General features: G+C 38.0%; 2 protein-coding genes across 5 annotated transcripts in view; both read left to right on the forward strand.

Moving 5' to 3' along the window:
- Positions 1–15,121, forward strand: part of LOC139867035 (uncharacterized) — a 30,215-nt gene extending 15,094 nt beyond the window's left edge. For 2 of the 4 annotated variants that reach the window (XM_071855347.1, XM_071855348.1), the window contains exons 2-12: positions 10,140–10,257; positions 11,457–11,518; positions 11,593–11,726; positions 11,831–11,929; positions 12,008–12,125; positions 12,276–12,570; positions 12,765–12,811; positions 12,906–13,045; positions 13,149–13,250; positions 13,465–13,582; positions 13,666–15,121. In XM_071855347.1, the coding sequence (XP_071711448.1) occupies positions 10,140–10,257; positions 11,457–11,518; positions 11,593–11,726; positions 11,831–11,929; positions 12,008–12,125; positions 12,276–12,570; positions 12,765–12,811; positions 12,906–13,045; positions 13,149–13,250; positions 13,465–13,582; positions 13,666–14,900 (2,468 nt within the window). In that variant the 3' untranslated portion in view covers positions 14,901–15,121. The remainder of the gene's footprint in view (positions 1–10,139; positions 10,258–11,456; positions 11,519–11,592; positions 11,727–11,830; positions 11,930–12,007; positions 12,126–12,275; positions 12,571–12,764; positions 12,812–12,905; positions 13,046–13,148; positions 13,251–13,464; positions 13,583–13,665) is intronic. The other 2 variants (XM_071855349.1, XM_071855350.1) reach the window with 1 other exon arrangement.
- Positions 2,571–3,696, forward strand: LOC139865712 (uncharacterized). Its single transcript, XM_071853792.1, has 2 exons — positions 2,571–2,634; positions 2,821–3,696. The coding sequence occupies exons 1-2, from the start codon at positions 2,598–2,600 to the stop codon at positions 3,234–3,236; spliced, it is 453 nt and encodes a 150-aa protein (XP_071709893.1). The 5' UTR covers positions 2,571–2,597; the 3' UTR covers positions 3,237–3,696.
- Positions 15,122–15,717: the final 596 nt, after the last annotated feature.

Here is a 15,717-nt window from a genome sequence, read left to right on the forward strand (position 1 = left end):
AACCATGGTTGTTATTTACTCCAAATCGTGCCCACGCTAGTTGCTTGTTTGGTTCTTGTTCGTTTGATTCTACATATTTGCTTGAAGACGTTATTTTATTGTAGAAGATTATTATCGAGTTTCATTGCTTGAGGACAAGCAAAACTCTAGTGTGGGGTTGTTTGATATCGCGTATTTCATATGCATTTTCCTTAGCGATATCGGGTACATTTTGGTCCTTTTGGATACGATTTGGAGTTATTTCGGTTAAAGTTGTGAAAGTTTGAGTTCCAAGACCAAGAAGGTTAAATTTGATGTTATTTGATGGTTTTGGACGTGTTTCGTTGTTTACAAGTGAAAAGGTTTGATTCGGTTCGAGTTTTGGTGTTAGTATGATGATTTTCAGCTCGTTTCAGTAATCTGATAATGGAGCGCCGCTCCAAATAGGCGCGCGCCGCGCCATTTAACTATAAAAACAGTTCGAGCCTTTTCAAGAACCAAATGTCAGCTCACAGACAATTGGCGCGCCGCGCGGGAAGGATGGCGCGCCGCGCGGGGTTGTGCCCGGGTTCAGAATTTCCTCATATAAAAAGCCCGAATTTAACCCTAAATAAGAATAATCGTATCCTGACGAATTCCAGCCACTTTTTGACGAACTTAGGTGATTTTTGGAGATCTTCAAGGTCATTCTAAGGTACCAATCATTCCGGAATCAAGTCTTGATTCGTGTGTTCTTCAGGATTCAATCTTTAATTAGTTTTATTCGTTTGTTATCAACAATGAATTCTTCTATGTTTTTGATTACTATTTTGATTTCAGCCATGATTGTAGGCTAAAACCTTTAATGTTTGTCTAGATTGAATATTTGCAAGTGTTTGGATGATACTTTAATGTTTTATTGATTGATGCATGATTAATTATGAGTTTTGATTAAGAACCATTCTTGTGGGTGTTAATTATTGATACTAGGTTGATTAGTGAATCTTGTTTGAACAAAGGGAACCCTGTTTCAATTTAGTGATCTAATTTCCAATTGATTTGTCTTAACCGATTGGGTGCTTACTGGACCAAGGGGGTAAACCGGGTATGGTAATTAAGCAAAACATGGGTGAATTGTGTGGAGCGAACGCGTAACCAATTGAATCTTAATCTTGTAATTAGCTAGTTACTAAGTCACAAACGAAAGATAGTTTTTGGTGAAAGGGAACCCTAAGCCAATAAGTCCTAGTTTGATGTGTTTGCTAAAAGAGAACTCTGGGTAAACCGACTCTGTAATTGCGTGCATTGATTAATAGAACTAGTGCTTAATAACAAATCATCCAACACTGCGAATAGGATATCTAGGCGAACATTCTTTTATCCATTGAATTCAAATATCTTTATTTTTCTGTCGAGTCTGCATTTCTTTTATTTAAACTTAAAAACCAAAAATATTGTCTTTTATTTTCAAAGCTATCTTGATTTGGCTAATCGTTAAATAGCCGCAAAACAAACTATCTCGTACTTTCAATTTTCATAGTTTAACTTAGTTTACTTTTCTTAGTTGCAAACTTAATTCTCACGTTAATACTGTCCTTGGAACGATATTTGGAATTACCATTTTTATACTATTACACGATCGGGTACACTGCCCGTAAGTGTGTAGTAATCTTTAACCAGGCATATTTCCAGAGATAATTTATATACTAGATTTCACACATCAGGCAGCCATAAAGGATGTTTCAGCTATTCATAGCAGAGTAAATGAGAAATATTTAGGCGAGTTACTGCAACATTTTCCTAGATTAGCTGGTGTTGAACCAGTGATTCCTGCAATCAATGCCAGAGCCTGCTCACCGCCCCCTGGCAAGGTTGCTATTTATGGCCATTCAATTTTCAATTTTTGCTTACGTCTGCCATTTACACCATTCTTCTTAGAAGTTTGCAAGTTTTATGGTGTTGCCGTTGGTCAATTCGAACCAGCATCAATTCGAAAGATTCTGATTTTTGAAATGTATTGTCACGCAAGGAATATTGAGCCATTTATTCGGATATTTTGCCATTTGGTACGTATAGCACGCCATGAAAATGGTTGGTTCACATTCAATAAAGTTCATGGATTTTTGAAACCTGCACTTGATCATCCCGGCGATAACTGGTATGCTTCATTTATCTTTATTAATGAATATGCAATTGATAACCAATACTCAGCTACTCGAGTGTGGCGCAAATACTCGCATACCGTATCAGTTACCTTTTCAAAACTCGTTACTAAGGAAAACACTTTGTTTAAGAAGATTAAAGCTGAACAAATCAATGACATTAAATATGGGGAACACATGCTTTCTCTGACATCCGTAAGCCAAGATTGTGATATCACACAAGGTTATGTCTGTGTTCTTGCTGGGAGGAAGAGTAAGCATTTACTTTTGCTACATATGCTTAATAAGATGCTCTCCTTTATCTATCCAATTAACCACTGTGACTTTTAAACTTTTGCAGAAATTACTCCGCTTACCGCCATGCGGTCATCGTATTATTCACAGCTTACCTTTACTACTCAGAAAATTATTGATGATACCCCCAAAATAGATGAAGTGAGGGAGGAGGAAGATGAAGAAGAAGAAGAAGACATAGGTATGAATCGAGTTGCCTCTAGAGAACGTCGTGCCTCGGGTAATGAAAATGATAACACTGAATTATGTAAAATACCATACCAAAACCTGTACTTGTTTTCTTGTATGCCCAGTACTGGTGGATTTTATAATCCAAACCCTTCCTTATATTTTATGCCACCCTTGAAATGTTGTGAAGCATATTGGAACTCTTTTATAAGTAACAATTTCCCTTTATCTCCAACAGCTAGTGCATCACACCAAGACACTACATTAGTGACTCTTTCGCCTTCCGCCAAGAGGAGAAGAACTGGTCAAATTCCTCCGTCATCCGCTCAACAAGGAGCTGGCCCTAGTTCTTCTCAACAACAAATTACGCTTCCCAATCTTGACACAAATATGCTTTCCTCCCTTTTAAAAGGATCACCACACTCGTACGAAGATTTCATGACTTTTTTGAATGCCATGGTGTGTCCTTCACTAGCCCAATTCTTTAGCAGCCTATCTGATGCAGATGCCAAGAAGGTTAAGGCACAAAGTATCATTCTGAACCTTGCTTCTGGCTTAAATGACCTTCAACGCCTATCTGAGTTGCAAAACAATGAAGTCACTACAAATAAGGAGCTATCTGCCGAAAAGGAGAAAGTAGCCAGGACTGAATAAATAGCTACAGAGATAAAGAGGGAATACGAGACAATGAAGAGGCTTTATGATAATAGCAACAATCAGAGGGCGGAGTATAAGGAGCAAGTCAAAGAACTATCCTCCAGAGAAAAGCGGCATCTGAGCAAAATTGATGAACTAGTAAAGGAGAATGAAAAAATGCTTGAGCAGAATAACATGTTGAAAGAACAGCTTAAAGCCAAAGAGGAGAACGAAAGACGAATGATAACTGGCATCCCTGCGCTTGTAGAGCGTATCTTTAATTGCCAAGCTCTGTCTCACAGGAATCGTGAGTTTGTCCGTCTTGCGAAGTCTGCTGAACGACTAAATTTTTTCAACTTTATGAAAAGAAAACTGCCAGAATTGCCAAGTCCAATGCCTGTTGTTATTTCATCGAAGATTAATGAAAACGCCATAAAAGAAGCTGATGCAGCTGGTGCACTAATAGAAAATATGAAGTTTTCTGATCTTGAAAATCTTTGTAAAAGGCCGGATGTAACAATAGATGATGTATTGAATTATACTCCGCATGATGAATGAAATACTATGTTTTTATACATCTGCTTTTGCATAACGTTTAATATTGTACTTGGTTGTATATATTAGAAATATGTTGTAACTTAGTAAGATTGTTGTAGTGAACAATGCACAAGATATTGAGATTGTACTTTGCAATCATTATGCTTGTAAACATTGAAATCATATTCTCCGTTGTACGCTTTCCGTCATGAAACTCATGAGGAAAAGTTATGAATTATTTTCGCCTTTAAATATTTTGCTGGACACTATGGTCCGTTTTCCGTTTTGCTCTGCATTTTGTGTATATAAGTTGTGTCATGACATTTTTTTGTAGATTCGTTTCATCGCTTCGATGCTTTAGTGAGTTCTATATGTCTCACTATCGATACAACCATTTTGAGTATGATTGTACTTCTACCACCGAAAGGCTTTCTTTCTTTCTGCGGGTAGGGATGACACATAGCTATCTGACACCTGGGCTAAAAAATCCTTGGCCGGATAAAATTTATGAAAAATATTTCCACAAGAATAATTGCTATTATTCATATTCTTAAAGAAATTTTTACATTTATGACTATATCTCATGCATTTGATAGTTGATCAAGCTGTCCATGCATATAGTGCTACGCATAAAATTTCTTTAAATTCATTGCATTCCAAGCTCTTTTATATTGCTCGCCGGAAGGCGCAGCAAGCATGTATGATCCATTCTGATTTACTTTTGTGACCTTATAAGGTCCTTCCCATTTTGGGGCTAGCTTTCCAAATTTGATTTGCCTGCTTGCCTCATTATCACGTAGTACCAAATCACCTACTTCAAACTGCACATGCTGCACTTTCTTGTTGTAATATTTTGCCATTTTATGCTTGTGATCTGCTTGCCGGATGGCGGCCATCAACCTTCTTTCCTCCGACAAGTTGAGATTCTCCCTTAATGCCTCAGAATTAGCCTCAACATCAAATGCCATAATGCGTTGCGTTGGCACACATATTTCAGCCGGTATCACTGCCTCTGTTCCATACACTAAACTGAAAGGTGTTCCCCCCGTGCTCCGCTTTGGCGTCGTCCGGTGTGCCCACAATACATTTGGCAGCTCATCCACCCATCCAGTTTGACTCAGACCCAACCGTGCCTTAATGCCAGCAACGATTTCCTTGTTGGTAACCTCCACTTATCCGTTCGCTTGAGGATGAGCAACAGATGTAAAGTTTTGCTTTATGCCCAACTCTTCACACCAACTCCGAAATGGATTTTCTGCAAATTGCTTGCCGTTATCGCTGACTATTTCATTTGGCACCCCATAACGGCATACTATATCATGCCAGACAAACTTCTTGACATTCTCTCCTGTGATTTTTGCTAAAGCTTTCGCTTCAACCCATTTCGTGAAAAAATCAATTGCTACCACCAAGAACTTAGCATTACCAGTGCTTCTATTGAATGGCCCCACAATATCAATAGCCCACTTGCAGAACGGCCAAGCGGATGACACCGGTATCAAGTCATACTTTGGAAGACGCTGAATTGTACCATGCCTCTGACAATTCTCACATGTTTTTATGATTTCTGCGACATCCCGATAAAGGGAAGGCCAGAAATACCCTTGTCGCATGATCCGTGATGCCACAGTACGGAAACCGGAGTGTTGAGAACAAACTCCTTCATGCATTTCTTTGACCACTTTTAATGCTTCATCATCGGTTAAACACCTTAACAATGGACCATTGTATGATTTTCGATAAAGGACACCATTAACAATTTCATACATTGGTGCGGTCACTTTTATTCTTCTTGCTTCCGCCTTGTCAACAGGTAACCATCCGTCATGCAAATATCTCAAATATGGAGTCATCCAAGTTTCCTTAGCTTCTTCAACTATTGCAATAATTGGTTTTCTATGTATTGATTTCTCTTTAAGCTCTTCAACCAACACTCGTTTGTGCAAATGATCAAAGGTTAAAGTGGCTAACTTGCTCAAGACGTCAGCTTTTTTGTTCTTATTTCGAGGGATTTGCACGACTTCAAGGTTATCAAATTTCTTTGAAATTGCCTCCACCAACTTTACATATTGCCTCATGGATGTATCCCTTGCATCGAACGTTCCATTAACCTGCTGGGCGACAATTTGAGAATCAACATATGCTCGTAAATTTGTTATGCCCATTTCTACCGCTATGCGGAGGCCGGAGAGTAATGCCTCATACTCTGCTTCATTGTTTGAAGCATAAAAACAAAATTTCAATGCATAAGTATACTCTTCACCGTCTGGACTTGTTAAAACTAGTCCTGCACCTGTTCCCTCCTCACTGGATGCTCCATCAGTGTGTAACTCCCACTCATGCTGTGATGGTGCCATTTTGCTAAACGGCCAGATGATTCTGGACGCCGGAGTATTTGCTTCAATGGTTGATCTGTTAACACTAAAATGGGATGACCTTAAAAATATCTTCGTAAACGTCGTGCAGTATGCACAAGGGCATAAACCATGCGGTGAAGTGGTGGATAATTTGTTTCACTAAGCTGCAACACTTTGCTAACAAAATATATAGGCATTTGCACGCCGTTCCGTTCTGCGATTAGGACAGAACTTATTGCTTCCTTTGAGACAGCTAAGTATAAAATTAGGGTTTCCCCCTCTTTTGGTGCTGTTAATGTAGGTAATGTTTTTAGCAACTGCTTGACCTCTTGGAATGCATTTTCGGCTTCCGCCGTTCACACAAAATCTTTTTTATTTAAACAGCCCTTTAACACCTTCATGAATGGAAGCGACTTTTCAGCTGCTCTGGACAAGAATCTTGTTAATGCTGCTAGACATCCATGTAACCGTTGAACATCTTTCTTGCTAGTTGGTGACTTCATATCTTCAATTGCTTGAATTTTCTTAGGATTAGCTTTAATACCACGTTCTGTGACAATATGACCTAAGAATTTTTCCTCTTCTACACCAAACGTGCACTTCTTTGGGATTTAATTTCATGTTAATTTTTCGCAGAGATGCAAAAGTTTCCTGTATATCTCGTAACATCTTTTCTTCAGTATGACTTTTGATGACAATGTCATCAACATAAGCTTCTAAGTTTCGCCCAATTTGATCCTTAAACGCCATATCAATAAGTCGTTGATATGTTGCTCCTGCATTCTTCAAACCAAAAGGCATTTTCATGTAACAGAATATGCCTTCCGTCGTGTGAAAAGCCGTTTTGTCTTTATCTTTTAAAGCCATTGGGATTTGATGATATCCCTTAGCTGCATCTAGGAAACATTTGAATCGATATCCTGCCAATGATTCAACCTTCCAATCAATTTCAGGTAAAGGATAATTATCCTTTGGACATGCTTTATTGATATCCGTGAAATCCACACACATCCGCCATGAGTTGTCCGGCTTTCTAACCATGACTGGATTGGCTACCCATGTCTGATATTTGACCTCTCGCAAGATCCCAGCATCCACCAAACTTCGTACCTCATCACGGAGGAATTTGCTTCTTTCTGGCGCCATGCCACGCTTTTTCTGACAAACAGGATGTATGTTGGGATTCACGTTTGCCTATGCTCTGCAATTTCCCTTGGAACACCGGTCATATCAGACGGTTGCCATGCAAAAACGTCTAAATTTGTTGTTAAAATGTTGTATAATTTTTCTTTACATTCGGCGGACAACGTGTGCCCAATTATGATTTTCTGATCTGGAAATTTAAGATTCGGTGAAATTGACCCATCATCCCTTTGTTACTTGAGAACACTCAATTGACTTCTGCCGTTCTGCATATAACGTTGCTACTCCGTCTGGCGTTGGAAACTTCATCATACCATGTACAGTTGATGTTACAGCTCCAAACGTCATTAAAGCAGTTCTTCCCAAAATTAGCAGTTCTTCCCAAAATTATGTTGTACTGTGAATTTGCTTTAACCACCAAGAACTCAATGTTGGTTGTGCGTCTTAGGGGTGGCTTGCCCAAGGTTACTTCAAGCAGAATACTTCCTTCAGACCAGGACGGATCACTTGTAAAACTTGCTAACAGCACATATGTTTCCTTCATTTTTTCTTGTACATCTTTGGGAAGTTGTATGAAGCAATGTTCATACATAATGTCTGCTCCAGCTCCTGTGTCAGTGTAAATGTTGCGTATTAAACAATTAGCAACTCGTGCTTCTATAACTACTGGACCATCGGATGGATTTGTGTTGCACATAGAAGGAAATGATATTAATTGCTCTTCCCAATCTTCTAACACTTCTGCCTTCCTCCGTTGTCCAGCTTTCCATGGATGTATCATGCCCACTTCTATGGGTATGAATTCGTTATCCTCGCCGTCTTTATCAGAATTCGTCTTAATAATGGATGGCGCCATTGTTAACACCTATTTCCTTATGAGGTAAGGTTTAGTGTGTCAACTCAATACTAGAAGTAGCCTGGCTTTAGGAGGGCGGAGTGTTGCCGATTGATGTTTACCCTTGGGAAATAATCCCTGCAGACCCGGTTCACAAGTGTAGAAACTTGTGGGGTGGCTTAATCAATCTGTCATCCGTAGAGCGTAAAAGTGCTAGCAGGATGACTTTTAGTGAGAGAAAGTAGAGAAAGAGAGAGAGAAGTAAAGTCTCAGCTCTCAAAGTTGTCAGAATGACCTAACTCTGTAAAATGACGACCCAAGGGGTCTATTTATAGTGTCAGATCCACCAGATTGCTCGGGGACACGTGCCAAATGATGATACGTTCTGTTATTTGTGATCCGAAATTTATGCTAAAGGTGGCGTTCTCCGGCCAGGGCTTACGCGCTAGGCGGCCTTCAGGGCTTACGCATGACGGAGCAGCCTGTACAGCGGAGAACGCTGGACGGACAACTTCACAGAACTGTTGTTTCCAGCCTTTCTGATGCTACTTTTATGCAACCATTACGCCTTTTATGCGTGTATACGATAGAATACACCATTACTTTTGCTGATACTTATTCATAACCGGCGCACGCGGGTTCTCACTAGAATTAATAAGATTAATCGTAACCGGCTCGCTTTCGGCCATACTCGTCATCATCTTATCAAAAGCCGCGAAAGCCGCGTCGGTCATTCTATCTTTCGCCACAACCGTAGAACCGCCATTGCCCGGCCCCGCAAAACCACACTTCTTGTTTACCTTGCCCGCCATAAACAAGTTTTGAATGGCTTCCCCGTAATCCAATGGCTTCCCCATAATCCAAATCTTCGTCAGTAATCCAAATTTTCGTCATGATCAATGAGCTTTAAAGAACTGAGGTAGAAGCGGAATTCTTTCTTGACCGCAAGTTCTCGCCTCCAAGATGATCACTAGGAAATTTTCTATTCAATAAATCACCCCGCAAAACCACACTTCGCATGAAGGGTCCTCACAATCACAATACATCCTTCCACCATGCCCAATTAAGATTGGTGAAGGCCTATCTTCCTTAGTTGCATACTCTCGACTCGCCTTCATTTCTTCCTTCTTTTTCTTCTTCTCCTTCAATCGAGCCAACTTTTCCGAAAAAGTGATATTATCTACGTTTACCTCTAAAATTTTAGTAAGTGCTACACTAACAACATTATCTGGGCCCAGCCCAGGCCCGAGTTCTGGCCTGGTAGTACCAACATATTTAAACATGTCAACAGGATCAAGTTTGGGCTTCTATAAACAGTACACATTGTTATCGATTAGGCCTTTTTCCTTTCTATTCTTGAGATGTATCAAATTGATTTCCCACTTTCACAAATAGATAAAAATAATGAGATAAATTTCTTTTAAGTGTGTGTTTGGATGAAACTAGCTGGAGCTTATGGGTTAGAGCTGGAGCTGGAGCTTATTTTTAAAGCCGGTAGCTGGAGCTTATTATTTTTTATAAGTGTTTTATAAACTAGCTGGAGCTTATTTTCCCGTTCATAAGCTCTACTTTTTTTCATAAGTTACTAGAAGTAGCTTATTTTTTAAAAGCTTATGATTTTCATAAACTCCACTTTTATGTCTACCAAACAAAGCTTATGACTTACAGCTTATTAGAATCATAAGCTCAAGCTCCAATAAGCAGCTTCAAGAAGTTGTGTGCCAAACACACCCTAAGAGATTGTGTTTTTTGTCTTTTATGATAAAATTGGGATCAAGGTAGTACTTTATTAAGATAATACCATTTCGATAGGTTCCTATTATGATTGTGATTATTATGATGATTAGAAAAAGTAACAGAATATAGTTACCACAATCAAAATCCTATACATTCTATCCCATCCATCGCATTATTTATTGGATTTTGTATGTTTGAGCCCTAATCCTACTTTGAAAAGGAAACTAATATGTCCTGAACGAATAATATAAGAAAGAAGCAAAAGTGCATTTTTGAGGGCAATAAATATTAGTCGCCATTTTGGCTTTTCAGGAAGTAATGATTTACAGGAGCTAAGTCTTAATGAGTGTAAATCATACTTGCGGAGGCATAAATTGAGGGTATGCGGGACCAAGGAGGAGTGTATTCAGAGAATTAAAGAGCATGAGAGGTTAGTTATCAATTGTTGTCGTTAAGTAGTCAAATCTATTCTTTCAGTACTTCAATTTTCTGGTTCTGGTTCTATATTTTGAGTTTTCTTCTTTCTATGGTCCTAGCTTATATCTTGAAAGAGTTTGGGTACTTTATCATATCAGTTTTTCCTCTGCTAAAATTTAATATCAATGTCTTTAAAACACTAGACCCTATGTTCAGATCTGTGATGTAAAACCAGGCCAAGTTGGCCGGCTAGTCAGGTTGTTTGGGACCGATGCAACTCGACTTGGCCTGAATCGGTCTATAAAGTCTGGTCAACGCTAGTCAACAGTTTTGCTTTACATTGTTCTACAGTCCAGTATGTCGAATTCTCATTACTCTCCTGATTACTAGCTGATCTTTTAAAATAGATTGGTCACTTTTTTGTTCTGTTAAAGATAGACGGCGATACTAGAATCCTTGTCTTATGATTTTCTGTCCCTTCTAATCCAATTTGATATACTCCTTGGATGGTGTATTATCAGTGAGGCAAGAAACCCAAAATGTCCTTCAGTTTCAAAATATTATGAATGGGGGATACCATATTGCTATTCTATTATATAGAGTTAGTGAGTATTGATATCCTCAAACATAGTCTATGAAACATTAGAGATGTTTCAGTCTCTATATACATGTATTATGGAATGTGTGATACCGTACTGGTCAACCATGACATAAACTTATACTTGATGAGAAATCTAGGCAACAATGTGGTATCATCATCATCATCATCATCATCATCATCATCATCATGTCGAGGCCTTACATGTATCTGTTTGAGAATTGCTTTGATCATAAAGGAACCATGCGGTGTCCATGTTATACTTTCTGAGGTGGTCAAATTGCTGAAGACCAGTTGATGAAAGTTCTCTGCTGCTGTAAATGATATATCCATGAAAATAGGATATCCATGAAAGCTTTTTATTTACGGCTCAATAAAATCGTTGTTTAGATGATGCATATGTGGAAGAAAGACCTTAATACTAGTATTTATCAGCAAATTTTGATCTTTCTTTATTGATAAAATTATAACACAAAATTGTTGCTTTCTAATCTTTATCATAGCATGTTTGCTACTCGGTTCTTTCAAATGCGGCTTAAAGTCCCATGTCATATGTAGTCCTCGTGGGATACTTATTCTTTTTAAAGGAGTGCCAATGTTCTTTTGATTCTCAGGTTAAAATGTGGAAAGGCTGAAGCACTTTATCCCATATCATCATTTTCTATCAACTGCACAGGTAAAATCTCTTATTTTCTACTTTATATTCGTTTGGGAAATTTGCGCATTCAATATCTTGAACTTCAAATGTAGGAGATGCATGTAAAGGAGATACTGTGTTGTTTGAACAAGACATAATGAAGGGAGTAAATATAGTTGGGAAAAGAATTATTGCTGGGAGGATACTTAATGAAAGTTACAGTGCATCTTCACTGCATACATTTTCGGTTAGATAGATAAAATAAAATATAAGGGGATTCATAATTTAATCTATTATAAACACACTCTTGTTCCAGCTTAATTCTGTTATGTTTATTTTTTAATCCTCAAGGTTGAAGTCTTGTGGAGCAATGGGCCAAAAAAACTAAACCCACTTTCTCTTTTGCTTTTAAAAGGCCGCAATTTCTATAAGTTTGGGACATTCAGACAGGTAAATCATTGATTTGGATAAGCTGTTTTACCTTACTGTTATGGTATTTTGATCTTTTGTTTTTGTTGCTTGTTTAAGCCTTGGGATGATGAAGCAGAAAGATTAAAAGTGCTAGAAGAGAAACACAGTCGTGGAGATGCAGCTAGGCGGAAATGGAAATTGAGGCGCAAACAGTTTGCTTTAAATACTATTAAACGTATGATTGACATTTGTATTACATTAATATGTAATATCTGTAAATGCAATGAAGCGTCAGTAATTAGTTGGTATAGTTGTAAGCTGACATTTTTTTTTTTTTTTTTTTTTTTTAATATTTTTTAATATTTTTGCTTCTGTCTTTAATCAGGTGCAATGCGTCCAAAGGTTTCACATTACGAAAGGAAGTCTGTACTTTTACAACTTCAAAAGACGAAATTTAAAAGGTCAAGAAAACTGATCTTTCGCCCAGTTTTAAGCCCAAATACAAGCTGGAAATGGAAGAAAAACCGAAACTCAAACATTGACAGTGACATTTATCCTGATCATATTCAACAAGAAGCATCACCATCCTTTCCCAATGATGGAGCTTTGGTGCCTTTCGGTCATCACAGAAATCAGCAACGGGGGCCTAATCACGTCTTCAATCAGCTACCCCTTAAAAGGTATTGTTTTGGTTTAATGTTCAAAAATTAGATAACTGTTCAAATGTTCAATACTGACAGTCCTTGATATGGAAAATTACAAAAGTACAATTGCATCTGATAGCTGATATGTAGATGTATGCACGTGCATGGTACAAGTCTCTGCTCGCTATTTCTAACATTTGATGAGCCTTTTTTGTTCATTTTAATTTCAGATTTAAATCACTTTACATCAGATCGTCATTTTCCATTGACTGCACAGGTGATAGTCCTTCTCATATTTATAGTTCTTCTATATATATGATCTTATGAGAAGTTTACACTTTTAATATGTATAAGTGGTTTTTCAAGTGCAGATGATGCATGCAAAGGAGATGTTGTATTGTTTAAACAAAACAAATACGGGCAAGGAAAGATAGTGCGGAAGAAACGAACTATTGCTGGGAGAATAGTTGAAGAAACTTATGGTGCATCAGATAAGCAACGTACATTTACGGTTAGTGACATATTGATGATGCGAAACCATGTCCCGTTGCATAAGCATTTGTTTTTTTTTTTTTTAACTTTTGAATTATGGTATGGTTCTATTTATTTTCAAGGTTGAATTGTTGTGGACTAAACCAGCGACCATAAAGCTTTCACCAACTTCCACTTTGCAAGTGCGAGACTCAGAACTCTACAAGTTTGGGACTTTGAGACAGGTAAAACAACGATCTTGGAAACATTGATTTACTTGGAGAACAAGTTAGATGATTTACTTGGACACTAAGATTTGTTAAGATATCTTTCTATTGTTGTTGTATTAAGGCCCAACTCTAATTCCTTGTGTGATTAATGACAATATACAAACCCTAAGGGTGTGAATTATTAACCTTTATATTCTCCAGTATCTTATTTTTCTATACTGGTTTTTAGCCATGGGAGGATGAAGCAAAACGACCAAAGTCGCTTATAAAAAAACACCAACCAGTGTTAGCTGCTGGGCAAAAACGCAAAGTAAGGGAGACAGATATTGCTTCCAACAATAATCAAGGTATATTTAGAAAGTAGTTGGTTTATTTTTAGAAAGAAACGTATTCTCATTATTTTTTCCTTTCTGTTTCTGACTGTAATCAGGGGCAAAGCGTCAAAAGCTATCAGGTGCAGCCAATGTAAAAGACTGTATAACCACTCACAAGAAGAAAACACGCTCTCAAATGAGAGCATTGAAATGGTCAGCACAAAAAATGTTTCATCCGGAACCTTTTCAATGGTCATTTCCAAAGTTAAATCCAAATTTAATCCCTTACCCAAACCTAAAACCAGAAGTGAAACCAGACTCAAACCCAAACTCAACCCAAGACACGAATTCTAGCCCACAAAAAATGTGTCATTTGGATCAGTTTCAATGGTCATTTCCAAACTTGAATCCAAATTTAATCCCTTCCCCAAACCTAAAACCAGAAGGGACACCAGACTCAAACCCAAACTCAGCCCAAGACACAAATTCTAGCCCAAACCCAAACTCAAACTCAACCCAAGCAACAAATTCTAGCCCAAACCCAAACTCAACCCAAGCCACAATTTCTAGCCCAAACCCAAACCCAAACCCATACCCAAATTCAAACCAAGACATTAACCCTAGCCCAAATCCAAACCCAAACCCAAACCAAAGTAAACAGCCAATTAAAACAAATAAACTGAAGTCTGCCAAAAGGCAGGGTCTTGTCCATGTAAAGGACTGTACATCAATTCACAAGAAGAAGAAGAAGAAGTCGAAGAAGAAGAGACTACGGGTTCAAAAGAAACAATTGAAAAGGCCAACCCAACCCAATTTAAACCCAAAATCAAACCTAAAACCAAAAGGAAATCCAGACCCAAATGTGAATTCAAACAGAAAGACAAACCCAAGCCCCACAAACCTAGACCCCAACTCAAATTCAAACCGAGAGACAAACCCAAACCCAAATCGTTACGTACATGTTGATGATCACCTACAAGAAGCATCATCGTCTTTGTCCTATGACAGAACTCTATTGCCAAATCAGACACCCTTTGGGTTTCCACCTCATCAGTCAACACCCTGGTTACCTCCTAATCAGGCACCCTTCGGGTTTTTACCTAACCAGCCATCCCTGCAGTTTTTTCCTAATCAGCAACCATTCGTGTTTCCCCCAAATCAGCATCCCTTCACGTTTCCTCCTAATCAGCAACCCTTCACATTTCCTCCTAACCAGCCACAAGACTCGCTACTTACGCTTTCAGGTCATGGTGAACAATGGAGACCTAATTATGCCTTCCATCAGCCTTCAACTCTATGTTTGGAAACTGCAGCTGTGGTTCTTGGTTTGATCAGTTTCGGGCTTCTTTGAACTGAAGATGGTTTCTGCCTTTTCGTTTTATGCAACTTGTAATGTGTTTTTGCAAGCTTATGCTTTTTGGCTATCTTACTGTAATGGGTTTTTTTGGTACATGGTTAATATGGGTTTGTCCATATAGCCTGTTAGTGTGGTATAGACTAATAAGCCTAATCTCTTGTAATTCCTATTTTCACTCTTTGTGAAAAGTTTTAATATATTTTCCATTTTTTTGCCAAAAAAATTAAAAAAATCAGCCACCTCATTACTCTGATTACAACATGTTTACTACAAACCAATCATGGATGTATCAACATAGAAGATGACATGATACACATGTGAAACATGTATATGCTTAGGATACAGTGTAAAATATGATGACAGTGCAAAATATACTGTATGTGTTTGACCTGTGAACTATGCATGATTCAAAAATTAACAAATTGTTCGTTCTTTTATCTTCTACATTATATTTATTATTACTGTTTATGTTTATTATTACTATCAGTATTATTATTAGTATTGTAGGATTTAGACATTCGGTTAGATAATGGTTGATCAAGGCCCACGATATCAAAAATATTGTGGCATTTGCTAAAATGTGCTCTTATCTTATGTAAGCAAATGCAGATATATACCCTAAGGCCACTCCCTATCGTAACTAAACTATTCATCATCTTAATCTTCCACATCAGCGCCACATCAACACTAATATCCTATAACTAACTCATAATTAAACACTCCCTATAATGGCTAAAACAATACTCCTCTTAATATACAACGTACAAGCAATAAAGCATCAAGTCCAACAATAAAAAGTCACTGGTCCCAC

This window comes from Rutidosis leptorrhynchoides, chromosome 9 (assembly GCF_046630445.1).
Source record: "Rutidosis leptorrhynchoides isolate AG116_Rl617_1_P2 chromosome 9, CSIRO_AGI_Rlap_v1, whole genome shotgun sequence".
In the NCBI taxonomy this organism is placed as follows: Eukaryota; Viridiplantae; Streptophyta; class Magnoliopsida; order Asterales; family Asteraceae; genus Rutidosis; species Rutidosis leptorrhynchoides.

Bases quoted from the DNA above. Each gene is read 5' to 3' on its own strand.
- LOC139865712 (XM_071853792.1), top strand. From the start codon at position 2,598: ATGAATCGAGTTGCCTCTAGAGAACGTCGTGCCTCGG. The intron at 2,635-2,820 runs GTAATGAAAATG...TATCTCCAACAG, and splicing joins TAGAGAACGTCGTGCCTCGG to CTAGTGCATCACACCAAGAC.